Genomic DNA, 20,688 nt, shown 5'->3' on the forward strand with positions numbered 1-20,688 from the left:
CTTGATTTCAGCTCAGGTCATGGTCTCACTGTTGGTGGGTTCAAGTCCCACGTCAGGTTCCATGCTGACACTGACAGTAGCACAGACATCCGGCTTAGGATTCTCTTCCTCCCTCTCTCTGCCCCTCTCCTGCTCACACGCTCTCAAAATAAATAAACTTAAAAAAATCGTTACCTATAAGGTTATCACTCTAACAGTGGTCTTTGAAGGGTTCCTGAGGAGTGCTGAGGAGTTTCTGAATTATTCAAACCCCCGTCAAGGCCTAACCTCAGGAGAACACAAAAATTGAAAGCTGAAATCTATTTAGCCATATTATAGTTACCTGTCTGAAGGAAGACTGAGCTGCTAGATAGGGGCTGGTCAACATGAGGTCTAGAAAAGGGAGGCCAAGAGTTTGACAGTATTTGTCTAGTACTGACTCGGGGAGATGCTCTCTGGAATGTTGTGTCAGTTGTGTCTTACAGTTTTCTTGTAAAATTGGTAACTTGCCATTTAAATGATCTTTGAGTAGTGGCTGAGAACATGGCCTTTGGAGACAAACAGATCTGGGTTCAATTCCTAGTTCTTCTGTTTATCATCCAGGTGATTTTGGCCACATGCAGGTAAAGGGGGATAGTAGTCTTTACTTGAATAATCTTTACCTGAATACTGTTGTAGATCAAAGAAAGTAATAGAAAAGCTCTAGTATAGTGGCCAGCATGTAGTTAGTGCTTACTAAATAGTAACTATTATTTTTACTTACAGATTGCTTTTGTTATCTGTGCAACTTAAAATCTTAAGGGCTGATTAATAATTGAAACAAATTAGAGTCGAATGTATAGCATTTTGTCATTAGCAAAAAAACATGGCTTTGTAGACAGGGTCTCTTGGAAATTGAGAGAGGGCTCAGACCATTTTTTCTCTTTTGTTCCTCTATTTGTTTTTGAAGCTCTTGGTATTATATAATATATAATAACAGAATAACAGATATACATATATATTAAAAATTCTAAAACTGGTTTCCAAAAAAAATCATTACCTAAAGGTACTCCTGATCAAATTATTTTTAATTAGTATGCCAGCCTTTTATAGCATTACATGTCAAAATTAAAGTTGTCTCTATTGGTATAAACTTTGTGATGTTGGTTGAAAAGTGTTTTAGGGAATTGAAGTGTTTGCTTATAACATTTCTTTTTAAGTCTGTGCTACATTTTATCACAAATAAATGCAATTTCCATGCTTGTAAGTTGAAATGAGTTTTTTTAAATTATGCTTCTAATTATTAGAAATCTGATTTTGGTAATGATAGGTGTTTCTGGCATTCATATATTTTAGCATAAATTTCGGACTAAGAGAGTGTAAAATGTTAATGGTTATAAGTATCTTCCCACTTCTGTTACAAAAATAACAAAGTGTATATTGAGAAATTACACTGCAGGACAAATGTTTGTTTCTCCCCCAGTTTTGCCTATTTATATATGGTGTTTTAGCTTTGTTTTTATGTTTCAGGTCACATATTATACATGAAACGAATGGAAAGTTGTTCCCTTCGTCAGGTCCACAGATACTGAAGGACACTGCAGCAAGAGAGCATATCCACCAGTCAAATGAACAGAAACTTGAAACATCAAGTGAATGCAAATTTTCTGAGTGGCTTAATACAGAAAATTCTGAGAGAACAGGTTTACTTCTTCACATTGATGATAATTCTGCTTCTGGAAAGATAATGAACAGTAACGAAATAGTGTTACCATCTTCTTTGTGGTCCTCACACATGAGACCTGTTGGGTTAAAGCCAGAAACTGCTCCCCTCATCGAGCAGCAAACTATGATGGAACAGTGTTCCTCTGAGAAGTCTCTATCCAGGGAACATATAATTCAGTCAGCCTGCAGATCTGATGGTCAGATGCCAAACCTTGTTAGCCATAATCCGCCTCCTTTGCCACCAAAGAAATATGCTATAACCAGTGTGCCACAGTCAGAGAAAAATGGTTCCACACATAATGTCAAACTTACAGAGACATTTAAAGCGAATTCTTTTAGTCTTCCAAAGCACAGTTTAAGTCCGGATCCAGAACCAGGTTCAGAAGTGGGTACATACATGAATGATGAAAGACTTCAGGAAACATTTCAAGTAAAAGAGCATGTTGGCAACACACCAAACTACCTGTCCGGCTCTTCAACTAAAGATTTTCAGGCAGACTTGGGTACAGTTGTTGATGCGTTTTGCCAACCAGAAATAGACTCTAGTTCTACTTGTCCAAATGAGACCATTTCATTAACTACCTATTTTTCAGTTGATAGCTGCATGACTGATACATACAGACTGAAATACCATCAGAGACCCAAGCTCTATGTTCCGGAGAGCAGTGGTTTTTGTAATGATAATTCGCTATCCCAGAGTGAAAGAGGGCTAGGACCGGTGTTACACAATAGTCTTGGTTCAAACTGCCCTTCTGAGCAAAGATATAAACCTAGTATACATTGTAGTAGATAAATGATGAAACCGGTAAGCTTATACTTCTCAGAGGCCATTAAAAATAATAGGAATTGACTGACCAAACCTGGTAACACATGAAATTAAAACCATGGCATTTTTAAAGTCATTAATCGCTTTAACTTTCTATATATATTTTTTATTTTGTGATCAACTTATTGGATATTTTAGAAATTCCCTTTGAATAGCCTTGGCGTGCCTGCAAAATAGAAAATTGGGGGGTATGCAAAAAGTCACTGCTGCAATTGAATAAAAATGTACTTTGTTCCTTGTGTGGCTAACAGACCCATAAGTATTAAACTAACCAATATTCACATATGTAGATTGATAAAACTATGCTAATGGAAAAATACCAGGTGATACATAGTTTGTGTAGTCAAAGCAGTATTTGCTTTACTAAGAAGCACTTTCTAATGGGTAAGGAACCAAGAGGGCTTCACCCATTTGTTTTTGACTTCTGTGATAGTCTATTACATGCAATCCCTTTAAGTGTCTTAAAAAATATCAACCCATGAAATTGATAGCATTTGAAAAAGAAAAAAAAAGCCTTAATGATAAAGCAATTTTTAAATTAAATTCTTAAGGTCAGAAGAGAAGAAACTTAATTTTGCTCCTAGAACTTTTATCTACAGAATGCCTAGTTAACATAAATTAGGCCTTTGTTGTATGTATTCATAAACTGATTTCAGCCATGTAAGCTAAAAATAAATGAAATTCTTAACTTTAGTATATTTATTTGTTAACACTTTTTCTAACTTTATATGAAATGTGAAAGGTTTTATTTTGGTTTGGTTTACATTGGGCTGCTAATAACCAGTGTTAGGAATTAAGTTAGGGCCCTCTTATTGGGAATCTCACTGTGACTGCCTAAATTTCCCCTGCTGTAACCTTACATCTTTATAGATTGTCAACCCATTTTAGTGATCTTCAGATTCTTGAATCTGAAAATATTTTTGGGTTTCCAGATTCAATTGCTGCCTTTCATAGAGGGTTTAATTTTAATGAAATGTATTAATTTGAGCAGCTCTCCCATTTTTCTACTCTAAACGGATAGTCGTTTTACCCTAACTACTTTCATGGAGAGGGCTTTATTTTAAAAATAAAGATTTCCATTATCAGGATGACCTTATAAGTTACTTTAATTGCCTTATTTCATTAGTTGTCATTTTATTTTGTACTAAGTTGGTAAACTTATTGTGGTTTAGGAGTTTTTGTATTGTCCACTTAAGAAAATAAAGAATTACATAATTAAAATTTTTCTTACATTCATTAATAAACTTTATACATATAACTTAATTCTGTAAACTGATGAATAAATTTAACATTTTGACCAATTCCTTAAACTGTTAAAATATTGCAAAATGTAAATGATTTAAAATGAGTATTTCTAGATAAATATAAAATATTGCTTGTAAAAACATAACCGCACCCAGTTATCAAACCTAGAGAAGTTTTTAAATAGCTTAACTGTAAATGTAGGTGATTATTACTCTATATTCTCTTACTTTAGAAATACTTGAATATGAACTATGTTAAACTTTATCTTTTAAGAAAGCTTATTTTTAACATAACTTTTAGTATGGAGGGTTTGTAAATACTGTAAAGTTTTTGAAATTGTATTTGAAATGTCTGTATTTAATTACTGCTTTTATAACATTGTAAAATACTAGAAAATGGACTTCAAGTATTTTTAATATCTTTCAAAAACTTTGTGTAGCTTTTATTTTAAATGTATTATTTGAAACATAAACATATTTCTGATATTTAACAGCAGTCTCATAGATTTGTATTTTCAACTCAGATGAGTTACAACATCTAATTTTGGCTCTTTTTAAAGTACTGTTCAGTTGAAACCACCTGAATTGTCATAGTACTAACAAACTAGAACTGTTTTTGTTGATTCAACACTCCAAATATAGATTTGAATACATAATTACTAACTAATCATTCACATGTAAAATTTTTACTGCTAGGGTATCTAATTTTTATAGATGTTTTCTTCTGGTTATAAAATTATAACTTCTGAAATAATGCAACCAATAATTGTTATAATGTTCAAAATACGTATCTTCAGACTGTTCTATTTTTCTGTGAAATCAGTTTTTTTCTGGTTCAGCATTTTTTTTTTAAAGATAAACCGATTTTTAAGTTAACATGGTTGGACTTTTCTGTGCATTTATGAACATGTTGTGCATTCATGAACATTCTGTGCATTTCCCCCATGTTGATTATTATTTTATGAGAAATGTAAGTCAACTTAAAGTTCAGGGTACTTGGAATATCACTAATCATAAAGTGTTATCACTGGAGGCTCCTAAGACTGTAACTGTAGTGAAGTCTAAAATTGGGCTCCTATTGGAGTTGGCAAACTTTCTGTAAAGACCCAGATAGTAAATAATTTGGTCTTTGTGGACCATAGGGTCTTTGTAACAAACTACTCAACTCTGCCACTGGTTAAAGAAGTAAAGCAGCCCTAAATGGTATGTAAATGAATGGCATGTTTGTGTTCCAATAAAACTTTATTGATATTGAAGCTTGGATTTCATATAATTCTCATATGAAATTTTTTTATTTTTTTCAACCATTTTAAAATGTAAAAATCATTCTTAGCTCACAGGCCTGAGTAGTGGCCTAGATTTGGCCCATTGGCCATTGTTTGATGACCCTTGTCCTGGAACATAATTTACATTAAGTAACCTCAATGACTCTAAATATCCTGTAGTCTCTGAATGTATTCCCATGCCATTTAGGGACTAGATAGCGTGGAGAAGAAGTTTCTATTGCAAATTTTCAGGTTAATGGACTCCTAATGACTTCCTCACAACTGCTAGTCAGCTAGTTCATTTCAAATGATTATTAAAATAATCATTTGGTTTATATGAAATTAAGGTTTTGAAATTTATAAAGGAATCTATCAGATTAAAATCACATTAATGTTATTCTTTGAATGTCTTTGTTTTTGTCTTAGCAAGTTTGCCAACTTTTCTTGGTGCCCCATTCATCCTTTAGCCTTACCCGTTTCCCCTTTTACCCACTTAGCCTTCAGGTGTGGGTACTGTAAGCAGTCACTGTACTAGAGGTGGCACAGTTCAGTGGTAGGCATAATTTCTTATTCATCAGCTATAGAAAAGATTCAACCCTCACGCTGCCACCATTTTTGTATACCATTTAGAGTCATGTCACAACACTAGGACTTTACTGCCTTCCCTCTATCAGAATTTTCAGAGTATCTAATAGTTGTGGTACTGGGCTCAGATTTTAGGCTCAGAAAGGTAGTCAGGATCATAAATCTTTGTGTGTAACCTACCATTAAGCTACATGGTAACTGTTAATCCTCTCAAAATAATACTATCAAGTAATTTGTTTAAACAAATGCAAAATCCAAATCAGACCAAATTTAATTATGTAATAAACGTTTATTGGACAAAATTATTAGCAAGCAGCAGAAAAATCGTTCACACTTGGTATGCTCAATGAAATCCCAGTTCTATGTTTCTTTAGATGCTTCAACCTTTGCATAAAAGGTTCTCTCCATGCAGATGCAACAATATCCTGAAGGCATAATTATTAACCTCATAGTCAGCAACAGGCAATTAAAATCCCCCAAAACCAGTCCCAGATTTCACTCTTAACTGCCATCCTAAAAGGGAGAGGATGTAGAGTTTACCAGATCTATGCCTTGTTTCTAAGGGAAGGGAATATCCTCAAAATACTGAGGCAATACACATGTATCAGATGTCACCAATTTCAACAAGAGCCCATTTCTAACGTTACATAAAGGAGTATCTGTTAGATAATAGGAATTGTTTCTGAAGGGCTTTTAGTAGCTGTTTTGGGAGTGTGACTTTCTGATTAAATAAAATTCTGATCCTCCTAGAATGTACATTCTTGTTAACATTTAGATAAGTAAGAGAATGTAAGCTCCATGAAGGCAAGGATTTTTTTTTGTCTGTTTTGCTCACTGCTGTACCTGGCCCAGAGTTAAGTGCTCAAATATTTGTTGAAATGAGTAAATATGCTGACTTTGCGGACGTATTTAATGTACAAACATTTTTAAAAAACATGTTCAGGCCACAAGCATTCTTAATGCAACCACAACAACAAAAAATAGGTTGGAAACACAGTCTTATCTTAGGGAAGTTCAAAAGCCTAAAAGGGAATGAACGGCAGGAAGCATCCAGGTGAGAGGACATGCACTCCAGATTTCCAATGTTGGATATTACATACTTTCCCTGCACTTGTATCAAACTGGCAATCATAACAGAGGACCACTTAATCTAAAATTAAACTGGTACTTACAGCCAATATATCGTGGGCCTGCATTTTCTGTACAGCTCTTAACTCCTTTTTCTCAAAACCCTTCTTCCCTTGCTTTTCAGTAATTTATTTTTAAATACTTCACCTTAATATTTCATCATTTTTGCATCATATGAAACCCTAGCTAACCCTTAAGATGTTATAGGCTAGACAGTACTGTATTTCTTAATGGATACAATAAACCCTTACATATAAATATTTCAATATTCAGCCCCTGTAAAGCCATCAGATGTTTAAAAAGTTTTTAAACATCAATCAGAGTCTAGTTTAAGAACTTAGCTATATGAATGGGTGAGATCATCACCCATTTTATGTAGTCCCCAAAATGAAGAGTATGTAAAATGAAAGAAAAGTCGCTTAGAGTTTGAAGTTCTGTTGCACAATCCTTTCTTCTCCAAGAGGTTTGTAGTCGTTTTCAGAATTCACTCCAGGAACCAACTTCTTAATCTAGACATAGGCAAACCATTCTGTAAAAACCAAATACTTGTCAACAATGTCTCCTTCCCATTTTAATACTTACCCTAATATTTGAAAATCTAGGTTGTCTCAGTCACTTGCACATTCCTAAACGATTTACGTATTGATGAGACAGAGAAAAAAAAAAAAAAAAGGCCTGGACTATTTCTCCTAAGGCTTCCATTTTCTACCCAGGAATGAAAACTTAAAAAAAAAAAAAAAAATCACTATATTTGAGGTATCAGTCTCTACCCAAAACAGGAGGGGAAGTAGAGGAGAGTGGAAACTCTATAAATGGCTTGGAAGAGGATTTTATAGAAATACCCATCTCTTCCATTCACCCCACTCAAACCTCTGCCTTCTAATTTACCACACTATCCAGCAACTCAGCAGCGATAGGGCCTTAAATACAATGACCTTATGCCCAAATCTTTGCCACAATTTGGGGGTGGGGAAAGAAGATAAAATTGCCTATCAAGGCTTGCAAATTCATAAGCATGACTGAGAGAGGTTAACTCCTGGTGAGAAAACAACCCCAAACTCCAAGAAAGCTCCTCAATGTCTAAATGAGCTGCACTGCTTTTCTTCCACAGGCTCTATCTTCAGGTCACTGCTTCTCTCCTGAACTTTTCCCTCATCAACTCAATCCTGTGTCCTTTTCTTGTTCTGCTCCCCTACTCCTTCTCTACATTTCCTTTCCTTCTCCCCTTCCAAAATTGTCTTTTCAGACTGAGTGGCAAGGAAAATGCAGAGCAAGGATTTTGCAAGTGGAACCTACAGAATTTGGTGTTTCGGGCTGTGTGGGTGTGTATAAAAGAGAGAGGAGAGTCAAAGAGCCTCAGGGTTCTGGGAGGAGTACTGAGTGAAAAAAGTTACTTACTGAAATGGCGGCACAAAAGTGCATTTTTTGTAATAAGTTATTAAGAGTTCAGGTTTGGACCTGTTTGAGATACCTACGTGGCCTAATCATGGCCCAACTGTAGTATAGGAACAGTAGCTTCAGTCGAGCGCTTACTGCTGCCAAGGAAAATGCAAATCGCTTTTAGATAAATTACTATCTCATTTAATCTTCATTCCACACCTATGGTTCCAAATGGTAAATGGAAAAATAAAGCTCAGAGAAGCGAAATAACTTCTCTGATTTCTTTGTGGTGGTGCAGGCACTCAAACCCAGCTGGTTTCATTCCATAACATGAGAAAAAAAATCATGGAGCCAAGTTTCTACCTCTTTGAAGACCCTCACTGAGTGAGGTGCCAAGGAAGAACATTTTCATTCCAGCCTTATCCCAATCTCCCTACCCACCCACCGACCCTGCCACTCACCAGCTACGTTATTACCTTGGACATACCATACTCTCTGGAATTCAGTTACCTTGCCTACCCCCAAAAGGAGTAGTGGTAAGCTCCCTACCAGTTCAACGTTGTATTCAGAGTACTCACCAGGGTAAAAGATACACGAAGATAAACAACACCAGGTCAAAGAGGATGAAGAGCCAGAGATCCAACCAGTAGGAATGTTTTGGAAACCGTTCTGCCCTCGATTGAGACCGCATTTCATGATTCTGCTGCTGCCTCCCAGCTTCACCCAAGGCTAGCCGCTCCCGGGGACCGTCTCGACCATCTTCAGGCGCCGCGCCCGCCTGCATCTCGCACCCGTCACCCGGCCGCAGTCAGAAGAGCTGGAAAACACTCACGTACCGTACTTCCGCGTTCACCTGGCCTTAAACTGGCCGCAGTCTGGCTGCCTACGCATGCGCGCTCCCCGCCCCCGGAAAAGGGCCCCCGAGCACCCTCCTCTTCTAGCGCGCAGGCGCCGCCCGGCGGTCCGCTGTCTCCGTGACTGCTAGCAGGCAGCTCGGCCTCCAACCGGAAGCGGAGTAAGAGGGCCCGCCCGCTCCGCCCTGCTGCGCCCTCGGGGAAAGCTGGTGAAACAAGTTTCGCTATAAGAAAAACTCTCTGGCCGGACCGGAAGTCACCCTCACGTCCCATTCCTGTCAGGTGATGGATTCCGTCCTGGAACTGCCCACGGTCGCCTTTTCTTATCCCTGCATGGGTCCATATGCCAAGGTTTTGGGGCCCCCTCTGATGGGTTTTGTGTATATAGCACGTTCCACTTACTTTATTTAATCCTGAAACACTATACTGAGATGGAAGTCGTAATTACGAGCGTGAGTTTCTAAGGGGGCCAGAGAGCAAATCATGAGAATTTTGCATGTATCTCATGGGAGTGAATATAAGAATAACCCAAAGGTTTGGGAATGTGATCCCCTGCGAGATTACAGTGCTAGCAGAAAGAAAATTATTGACCATTGTCGGTGAGGAAAGATTCTCCAATACTTACCCTCTTTGGGTCTCCAGCAGGGCCTAAAAATTAAACTGACGTAAGACAGATTAACAGGAGAAAGGCATACAAGTTTTATTATTATTATTTTTTTACATGTACATGAGAACCTTCACAAGAGAATGAAGACTTGAAGAAGTGACCAGAACAGAACGCTTTTATATCTTTTAGACAAAGAACCAAGTAAGGCCAAGGAGTTTGGGCCAGGGGTAGTAAACTGTGGAGAAATGACTAGGAGGATAAGCATTAGTGTAACAAGTCTTGTTTGTACAGATTTCTCAGCCTGATTCCCCATGTCTGGTGAGGGGACTGATTTTCTTCCTCCTGGTAGAGGGAGGGGATCTTTCACATGGGAGTTTTATCTCCTGCCAGGAAGAATAAGGAAGGTCAGAGTGCCCCTCTTGTACCTGCTGTTTCTCAAGCTCCTTTAACTTAAAATAATCAATATGCTAAAACAGCATATTTTGGGGTGACATGCTCTGAACTCCTTCATTTCCTCTGAAAGTTTCTTAGAAGTTTCACATAAAAGCTGAATTTTTGGCACTGGAAGGAAGAATTGGATTAGCAACCAAGAGTCTATCTGCAAAGGGAAAGAAGAGCATAAATTAGAATAAGAATGAATAAACAAGAAATAACAAATCTAAGCACACTTCCCCATATCCTGTTAAATCAGTCTCCCATGTCTGGGAATAGGTCCCTCGTATAGAATGGCTGAACCTCATTTGTCTGACCGAGAGTGTGCAGCTCTGGACACTGTTTGTCTCAAGCAATTTACACAGAAGCAGCCTCCTTCGCCAGTGACGAAGCTCCTCCTTTTGGGCTGTCAGTGTGCATAGGGGAAGGCAACTTTGGAGTACAATAGAGCCTAAACTACTAACTTCTGGTAGAATGGCTTCCAGTGTTTGTGTAGTGATAACTAAACTCTTGTTCTGTTACTATGGAAAGATTTAGAACGATCTTTTCCAACTCAAGTTCCAAAGCCTGGGAAAAGGGAGCTCAGTATTGAGAAAAAACTTACAATTGTGATACACAAGCCAGTATTCTGTAACATCTTGTCTAGTATATTTATGTGGCACTACTTTATGACCAAAGGAACCCAAGTTTGTAATTTGGCTGGCATTTAAGGTGGAGTACCTGATGACAGAGGGCATCAGGAATCGGAGGCCCCATCATCTTGGCCGTCTAGGTGGAACTCTGTATATACCTTATCATCACATAAGATTAAAAAAAAAAACAACAGTATTGTTCACGGCTAAGGTCACAATGAAACTTGTGACTTACTAAGTTGGGGTTTGGTGTATCTTGTCACCTGTCATGTTGTTATCTGCACATCTTTGTCTTCCGTGTGTCCTTGTCAGTCCATAGGAGCAGAACAGGTTGTGAAATATCTGATGTAGGAGACCTGCAGTTAGGCCTTGGCCGCTGTAAGGCTTGGTCTTGTTACCTGACCAACTTAGTGCAATGTTTTGGTCTCCCCATATGTAATCTTTGGCCTTTGGCAGCTCAGCTGCTCCCAGGTCACGCAAGGGTGGCTTGTGAGCCAGCTGTAATATCTGGTGGTTTGGCAAGTGTCTGTACTGTAAGAGCCAGTAAGTATTGGGACCATTTCTGACCTTCACGAGAGGCTTGAGGATGCTACCTGTGGAAGTGCACCACGAGGTTTGATTGTAATATTGTCTTGGTATGTCAGGTGGGAAAAGCCCAGTACCATCACAGTTTTCAATGCTAAGGGGGGAGAGATCCCTTCTAATGTCTTTGAACAAAGGACGGTCCTTGAGCTTCTGTAGAGGTTTTCCCGTGTACAATTTACTCACCAAAAAGAGAAGTGATGTGTTTTTCTGGTCATGGATGCCATACCCTGTCATGCATCCATTTTCCAGAGTTGGTCCACCAGTTGGTCTTACTGGCAGGAATAAAAATTAATTTCAAGTTCTTTTGCATGATCTAGATGTTGATATAATCAGCAATCAGATTGATTAGTTAATGTGGCCAGGGTTTGAAAAGTGGTTTAGGGGGTGTCAGGTCTGTGCATAACTTGCTGAGAAAACAGTAAGGGTTAGTAAGTGAGATACCAGCTGGAAAGAGAGCCCATAATGGAGGATCAGGGTGAAAATGGGATAGATTGAGACAAGCAATCTCCAGCCAGCCTTTTAATAAATGGCTAAAGAAGGGGGAGGCTTTGTTAAAAGGAAGATCTTTTAAAATTTCCCTTTGGGAGTAGGGAGACCCATTGGGGGAGAAAATAGGTGGAAGTGAATGTTTCTTGATCTGTGACCTTGGGAAAAGCTGTGTACTTGGTGATTCTGTCTGTTTCTGGTGCCTGGGAATTTGCCTGGGAAATCCTTACTTTAAGGTCAACTTAAGGGGTGGTCTTCCAGTTGTCCTGGGAGTGCTAATCCTGGTCTAACTTGGCATGGTTTGTGTGAGTCTAGGAGGGTTTTTCTTTTATTTTGATAGCAGTGTGAGTGGTTAGCAGTACATCATAATGGTCTTCTCAGTGAGGTGACAATGCTTTCTTCTAAAAGCCTTGATGTACATCTAATCTTCTGGTCAAAAGGGATGGCCAGCCAGCAGAGGCCATGCCATTGTAACTTGCTGATGATATCCTCCAATTAAACTAGTTAGTTCTTGTATATAGCTAGTCATGGTGATGTGGAGAACAAAGGCAAAAGAAATGCAGATAAAATGAAATCTCCTTAGAACTTGCAGCCCATTGAAAATACTTGAGGCAGGCAGAGTATGACATTCCTCAGGAACTCACAGCTGCCTTAAGTTAATGCTTTGCTACAGGCAAAAAGCAACCTTAGCTTGACATTGGCCCGACCTGTACAATCCTATAAGTCTTTAAGATATGAAAATCCTTTTCGAAACTTCCTTTATCTCTGCCCCCTCCCCCCCAACTTAAAGTATAATCACTTCTCACAGTCACATTGCAGCTCTTCTGCCCCCAGGTCCTGTACCATGGTATAATAAAAACACTTTTTTTGTACCATCTCAAGAAATCTTTCTTGATCTTTCACTCCTGGCCCATATCACATCAATAGCATCGAATTTTTCACTTAAGCCCCTGTAATGTTCACTCAATCCAGGAATAGAAGGTTTAGGGATGCTAATAGGAATAAAGTGACCAAACATTATTTCTAAAGATGTTAATAATGTCTTTTCCCTTTGGAGTATTCCAGATTTTTATAAGGGCCAGAGGTAATGCTTCTGGCCATTAAGTCCAGTTTCTTAACAGACTTTTTCTAAAGTCCTTTTGACGTCTAGATTTTTATATTCACTTTGCCTTGAGGATTAAGAATGGCACAAAGTGTGAAATTTTAATGAGTACCCCAAAGTTTTTGCAAGAAAGTGGTTAATTTCTGCTGTAAAATTAGTCCCTTTATATGACCCAACCCATAAAGAATGCCAAAACAAGGAATACTCTCAGTTATTAATTCTTCACCATTGCTGTGGCATTGGTACTTCTAGCTGGATAGTATTCAGTCCGCCCACTAAGTATACAGACATAACCAAATAGTGGGAATAGCCTGACACTGGAGATAAATCTATGGTATCTATTGTGGGGTTTCACAAGGGACAATGTGGGTCTTGGAGGATTTCCTGAGGTACGTTGGTTAAATTTGGTGAGATTTGTAAGTAGTACAGTGGGAAATAATTTGGCCAGAAATTTTGTGGATGCCAGGGAAGAACGAATTCTCTTTTACTCCTTAAGTATCTCCCATCTACCCATATGTCCCATCTGATGGGAGATGAGTGCAAGCCAAAAGGTCAAAAGAAAGGGGACCACAGGAAGTCTGTTTGACCCAGTGTATAATCTAATTGTTTGGCACTCTTTTGTATCCATTTGTCTTTTTCAGATTGTGGGGTATTTGCCTGAATGGTTAATACTGTCAGGGATAAAAGCAGGGTTTTAAATTGGGTGGAAAAAGAAAAGGGGTTCTATTTGGGGCTGCACAGGTAGCAGCCTTGCCAGCCCTGCTATTCCCTAGAGATACAATATCTGTCTCCTTAGTATGGCTACACAGCAAACAATATCAATTTTAGCAGGGAAGTGAATAGCATGTATAGGGCAGCAATTGTATGCCCATTGGCGAGAGGAGTACCAGCAAGAGAGGTTAAGAATCCACAGGATTTCCAGATTGTGTCAACAGCCTGATGAGTTTAGCAGCTTGGGCTAACTAACTTTACAGTGGGCAGAGAGTGTGCCTCAGATGTTTTATGTGGGGAAACTATGGCACAGCCAGTTATTATGTTTCCCCAGAAATTTCCTCTGTAGGAACGATCACAAAATAGAACTTAAGTCTCGGTTGTGTAAAGGGGGTGGTATCTAAGAGATCCTCTCATGGCTTTCAGATAATTTTTGTTTTTGTTTTTTAGAGAGAGAGTGTGTGAGCATGTGAGTAGGGGAGAGGGGCATAGGGAAAGAGAGAAAATCTGAAGCAGGCTCCACACTCAGCACGGAGCCCAATGCTGGGCTTGATCTGCCAACACTGGGATCATGACCTGAGCCAAAAGCAATTGCCTGCTCAACCGACTGAGCCACCCAGGTACCCTGAGACAATTTCTATATTTGTAAAGTAATTCTGTGGAATGGAGTGATGTTCTCCATTATCAAGGAAGGGATAATAGAGTAGTCAGATTTAAAGTGTTACAGTGATGGAAGATGAAAGAAGGGTTGGATAATAGAGGCCACCACGTAGAGAGGTGTGGTGTCTTATGAACATAAAGGAACATAGAGGTGAATGGGGAGCCTGATCTCAGGGAACTGGCTTTGTCAGTTAGGGAGGCAGCTGTGGCTACCGCACACAGGCATGAGGGCATGCCTGCTGTCACAGGATCCAGCTGACAGGAAGGACTTCCCTGAGAGGCAAAGATTTTCCTGGAATTCCCACAGCAATCCTAGTATTTTTGTGGCACTATAGGAAAAAAAAAAAAAAAAAAAAAAGGTTGTCAAAATTAGGTGGCTGAGAATTGTGGGTGTTCACAGTGCTAATTTTAAGCCTTCCAAGGAGGTTAATGAGGGCCCGGAAATGAGCTCTGAAGTAGTATCCAGGAGTCTTCTAAAGATTTAGCCAGGGCAGCAAAGTTAGGAATTCATTTGTGGCAGTAGCCAGCTGCCTCTAGAAATTTATGTAGCTGTTTTTTCATTTGTGGGAGAGGGATGGGCAAAACTGACTCAAGGCATTTGAGAGTGAGCTTTTGGATGACTTGAGGTATCTCATGTCCTTAGTAGGTAACAGTTGTTTGTACCCCTATAAGTTTAGTTTAAGAGGATTTATGGCCTCTTTCAGCTACTATAAGAGCATGCTGCTTAGTTTGGTTACAAAGTAAAAGATCATAAACATACTGAACAAGAGTAGAGCCTTGGAATCTACCCTGGCTTTAGGGACTTGGGAAAATATTGAGGGAAACTTGCAACGTCCCTGAGGTATACCAGACTATGTTAATTGTCTCTCTCTCTAAATGTAAATACAAAGAGGAATTGTGAGTTAGGGTGCAATGGAGTTGAAAAGAAAGCCGAGCAGAGGTTAATTACTGTAAACCAGGCTGGGTCAGCAGGAATTGAGATAAGAATGGTAGCTGAATTAGGGACTATGGAGTGATGAGGAATTACAAAGGCATTAATGGCTCTCAGATGTTCTATAAATTAATAGATTTGAATCCAGTCTGAACCCAGTTTCCCTCTTTCTTTACTGGTAAGATTGTAGTGTTACAAAGCGAGGAAGTGAGAATATCCTGCTGTAAAAGAGAGTAGGTTCAGTGCCTCACTGCGCACTAACAAGGGCACTAACGAGGGCAGCACTGGGCTACACTGAGGCCTGGGTGCTAGTTGGGATATCTTTTAAGATTGCATCTTCTTCAGAAGATTTTCAGTTGAGATGGGTTTCCATTAGGGTAAAAAAGTTTGCTGTTTGGTCAGATGCAGGAAAATAAAAACACATTTCTCATTACACTGTATGGTGGCATTAAATTTACATAACAAATTTCTACCTGAGAGATTTGCTGGGGAGGAGTCAGAAAACAGTAAGGCATGATGGGTGTTAAGAGGGCCTAAAGGTATCCGGGAGGCCTAGGATATAGACAGTGAAATAGGTTGCCCAGAGACTGAAAGCTTGAATAGAATCAGAGGTGACAGGTAGAGATAAAATCCTCTGAACAGATGGTAAAGTCACATCAGTGTCAATTAAGAACCAGTTCCTGATCCTCTACTATGACGTTGATGGTGAGCTCTGGGGTGCACCTTGGGGTTAGTTGACCCTATCAGGAGGGTATTGCCCCACAGAAGGGGAGAAGGGAGTGAACCCTCTGAGGGTGCTGGGTCTAGAGAGATTGTTTCCTTTTTTTTTTTTTTTTTTTTTTTAATGGCTATTGGAAATCAAAAACAAGAATACTCATAACAGAAAATATCAAATCACTATGCCTAAAGAACTAGTTCACACCAGTGTTTTCTTCTGCTAATCTAAATTTGGAAAAGGTAAAACATGAGGAGAGACTCTTAATACTTTTGTTGGATTGGATCTTGCAGGCAGAGATCCAGGAGACTAACTGGTAAGAATTCTTACCTTGTGCTGGCTGTGTCAGAGATCCCAGGATCTCTCAGCTGCAGTGGCCCTGGAGTGAGCAGTGTACAACCAGTGACATCCCATCCTTGTCAGCAAAACTGTAGGTAAGGAAAAATGCTCCTCTACCTACCCTCTTTGTGTCTCCAGCAGGGCCTAAAAGTTAAACTGACATAAGAAAGTTTAACAGGAGGGGGGCACCTGGGTGGCTCAGTCAGTTGAGCATTGGACTCGATTTTGGCTCCAGTCATGATCTCATGGTCATGGGATCAAGCTTCAAGCTGGGCTCCAGGCTGACCTGAATGTGGAGCCTGCTTGGTTCTTTCTCTTTCCCTCTGCTCCTTTGCCCCTCTTGCATGCACTCTCTCTCTCTCTTTGTCTCTCTCTCTGTCTCTCTCTCTCAGAAAGGAAAGAAAGAAAGAAAGAAAGAAAGAAAGAAAGAAAGAAAGAAAGAAAAGAAAAGAAAAACAAGATTAACAGGAGAAAGGCATACAAGTTTTATTATTATTATTTTTTTTACATGTATATGAGAACCTTCACAAGAGAATGAAGACTTGAAGAAGTGACCAGAACAGAACGCTTTTATATCTTTTAGACAAAGAACCAAGTAAGGCCAAGGAGTTTGGGCCAGGGGTAGTAAACTGTGGAGAAATGACTAGGAGGATAAGCATTAGTGTAACAAGTCTTGTTTGTACAGATTTCTCAGCCTGATTCCCCATGTCTGGTGAGGGGACTGATTTTCTTCCTCCTGGTAGAGGGAGGGGATCTTTCACATGGGAGTTTTATCTCCTGCCAGGAAGAATAAGGAAGGTCAGAGTGCCCCTCTTGTACCTGCTGTTTCTCAAGCTCCTTTAACTTAAAATAATCAATATGCTAAAACAGCATATTTTGGGGTGACATGCTCTGAACTCCTTCACTATACTGCCTGGATTTTCCCTGGTGGCTCCCATTTTAAATATTTTCTCCCCTGTCATGTTATGAATCTTGGATTGTTCAGAAAATGCAGGTATGTATTAGTGGTTCTCTTCGTACAGTATGAATGAAGGTATGGCTGTGTGCCACTAAATCTTGATAAAACCTCTTTGAAGCTGTGATTACTCCATTTTACAGAATTAGAAAGTGAGACACAAAAGGGGTACAGAGTCTACAGTTACTAAAAAAAATTATAAAGCCTAAAAATGATTCCAAATCCAGCATTTTTTTTTGAACATTTGTTTTTGAGACAGAGACAGAGCATGAATGGGGGAAGGTCAGAGAGAGAGGGAGACACAGAATTTGAAACAGGCTTCAGGCTCTGAGCTGTCAGCACAGAGCCCGACGCGGGGTTTGAACTCACGGAGTGCGAGATCATGACCTGAGTCGGGCGCTCAACCGACTGAGCCACCCAGGCGCCCCACAAATCCAGCATTTTTAATGCTGTTCTACAGATGCCTACACTTGCTTTAATTTGCCTCCAAATCAATTATTCAGTAACAGAGACAAACATAGTCTGCTACCTTAAAGAAAAATACCATTGTCCTTTTGCTTTGTAGCTTTGGGGAATGAGAAGACTGTTATCTGAAAATTAGCTAGACTGTGTGATGTAGCCCAGATTATAGGCTGGTAATAGGTTGGAAAAGACCCTGATCATAGTGACACTGAGACTTTACAAAAATTAATGGAGGCAAGCGAACTATTACCCATATAATGATGGAAGCATTCTTTTCAGTGGCAAGATTGAATCAGCTACTTCTAATTATTGAAATAGGATTGATAAAAATCATTGAAATTGTAAATGTAGAAATAGCCTGACATAAACTGAACAAGTTCTGAAATGGTTTGAAACTTGTCCTTAGCAAAGAGTCACATGTTCATCTGTGAGAGGATGTTGGTACTAGGGTCTGATTTCTTGAGTAGGAAGGTCTGTCACATTTGGGAGAACAATTAATACAAACAGAGAGGGGTCATGTAGACTAAATTCATTGGAAAGAGTCTGTCACCTGTTCAGACTTCACCCCTGTAAAAATTCCAGTGATTCTTGATTATTCTACCTGATAGACAGAAATGAATATGGAGTATGGTGGTAGAATTCACTATGTTCCTTAAATTATAAGCAATTTAATTTCAAAGAAAGTACTTTACTGAAATTCAGATACATTGTTAGTGAGGTAGGAGCTTAGCATTTTCCCTTAAACCTTTCTGCCTGATATGTCCGTGAAAAATATGTACCAGAAACTACAGAATGAGTTATTATACTGCAACCATGATCCGTCATGTTCACAATACTGTCAACACAATTAATCTGATTGGAGCTAGGGTAGAGAAGATAGTGTATGAGCGTGCCATTACCATCAGGCCAAAGATAGGTATTTTTTAGGAAGACATTCCAAACTTCTGAAGTTCAAGTGTAGTAAGTTCTTAAGAGGGAGTGATAAATTATGCTTTAACCTAAGGTGATAATACAGATTTCTTCAGACAGCTGTTGAGTTAGTATGTCCGTATAATAAATCATCCTCATGATTATCCTAGGAGTTAAACTAATTTTATAGATAGAGTAACCTTTCCAACAGTAAATAAATAAATAAATGAATAAATAAATAAATAAATAAATAAATAAATACTTTGCTAATTGTCATCTGAAAACATGGATTTTTCTTAAGTTACCCCTTTCTTCATTGCATTTTTGTCTCCTTTCCAAATTGAATGAGTGTTCCAATAACTCTGTGGATTGGTACACCAAGTTATTTCTCTGTCTTCTGGGGAATTTTGTCTGTTTTTTTCTTTTCCACCATCATTGCTGTTCACTTCTATTATCATTTCCTTTGAGCATTGTATAGTCATCACAATTAATTGCTATTTGTTGCAGCTTCCCTTTTATCTTCATCTTGGCCTTCAGCAGCTCCCATCCATGTATCCCACCATTAGTCTGTCTCCACCCTACTCAGTTAAACTCGTGTCCAGCAAACACCTTTTGCCGTAGCCAGATTGCTATCTTCCTTCTTTCTCAGAGAAACTGTTCTCCTCTTGGCCTTTGATGTGTGTACTTATTAACCTGTAATACTTCCCCTTCTATCCTAATCCTCCGCATCCTTTTTCAATTCAAATGCCAACTTCATAAAGTTTCCCTCTAGAAATCACATTGATTTCTCCATTCTCAGTATTTCTAACATACCAATTGTGAAAACTTCACATTTAATTTGTCTCCACCTATTTCATATACCATGCTTTCTTCTTGGGGAGAGGGTTAACTTCTCAAGATCAAGGCAGTAAAGTATTTACTTCCATACTTTTCTTACCTTCCTTTTGCATTAGTTATTATCCTCTACATTGTATAGCAACCACCTGTTGATGAGACTATCCCCTGGGCTGATCATTTTTCCAAATTTTTTTTACCTTCAACTCAAAAAACGTCAAAATTTTCTTGACATATTGTCTGGCACACTGGCTTGCTCTATAACACAACGTTATATAAATTTTCTCCCCTATTAGAGTATTAAGTATCCTTTAGAGGGGAAACTATATTTTTTACCAGCTTTGTAGTTTCCACAGTCCTTCAACAGTACCTTGAACATAGAAAAATTAAATATTTATTCAATTATATTTTGTTGTGTTCTGCAACCACTGATACAATCCTGGTAAAAAAAAATACTTGTGGAATTAGCTCTGTTTTAACATAATAGTATAATGATACCACTAAGATATGTCACTACTGATCTACCACTCTCAGTGGGGATGCTTTCTGAGGTTTTTTTCCAGTGGTAGTAATGGATATGCACTAATCCATTCTCCCCTTTTGGATTTCTTGTCTTTAATTTCAGTAAATACTCTTTAAATAAATGCCTCCTGTGTGTCAGGCTCTGTCTGAGCAGCCAAAGGTTTAGGTGCAGTAGTCATTTAATTCATTAGCAGTACTGACTGAGGACATTTAGCAGAGCAATGTGATGTTCACTCTGTCCCAGAGTCCTGAGGTCCTGCATCATGGTTTTGGTGTTAGGAAGTCTGAGCAGGATTGGCTGTGATGAACAAACTACCTATCCTCTTCCACCTACCTTCTCATACAGGTGCACACTTCAACCACAGAAGCTCAGTTTTGTTTATTTAAATTTTAGAGTTTCATGAAAGATTTCATTTCAATATAAAGAAGGCATTCTGCTTCTTTTTAAAGTTTCAAAACAACTTCAGTAGGGCAAGGCTTAAATTGGTAGGCATAGATGACAAAGATGTTGAAACCTACAACCTAGAAATCTCATTATACTAATCAACTGAGTGATCAACCTGTTTTTGTTTCATTGAAAGGTGTAGGAGGGACAGGCATTTAATTGGAGATTGAAAGATTAGTCAATACTTGACAAGTCTTCTCTTATAAAATTATATAATAGGCTTCCAAGAGTAGAAATGGTGATATTAACATAGGCATGAATGGAATAACAGTGTTAAGTAAATGGATGCCAAGGTGATAACTGCTATATATATCCATTTATATATTATATATATAATGTTAACCATTATTAAACTTATTTTGTAAACATGAAAAATGTTGACATATTATCAGCAGT

The 20,688-nt window shown here is 38.7% G+C and overlaps 2 protein-coding genes across 7 annotated transcripts in view; both read left to right on the forward strand.

The window, feature by feature from the left end:
* USP53 (ubiquitin specific peptidase 53) overlaps positions 1-5,009 on the forward strand; it is a 64,540-nt gene extending 59,531 nt beyond the window's left edge. For both annotated transcript variants that reach the window (XM_078445789.2, XM_060654279.3), the window contains one exon: positions 1,489-5,009. In XM_078445789.2, the coding sequence (XP_078301915.1) occupies positions 1,489-2,476 (988 nt within the window). In that variant the 3' untranslated portion in view covers positions 2,477-5,009. The remainder of the gene's footprint in view (positions 1-1,488) is intronic.
* A 3,858-nt stretch (positions 5,010-8,867) lies between these two features.
* LOC144616142 (uncharacterized) overlaps positions 8,868-20,688 on the forward strand; it is a 131,389-nt gene continuing 119,568 nt past the window's right edge. For 3 of the 5 annotated variants that reach the window (XM_078445790.2, XM_078445791.2, XM_078445792.2), the window contains exons 1-2: positions 8,872-9,247; positions 16,120-16,260. The gene's annotated coding sequence lies outside the window, so the exon portion shown is untranslated. Of the gene's footprint in view, positions 9,248-16,119; positions 16,261-20,688 lie in introns of all 5 variants that reach the window. The other 2 variants (XR_013555169.2, XR_013555170.2) reach the window with 1 other exon arrangement.

Source organism: Panthera onca, chromosome B1, assembly GCF_046562875.1.
Source record: "Panthera onca isolate mPanOnc1 chromosome B1, mPanOnc1 haplotype 2, whole genome shotgun sequence".
Taxonomy (NCBI): domain Eukaryota; kingdom Metazoa; phylum Chordata; class Mammalia; order Carnivora; family Felidae; genus Panthera; species Panthera onca.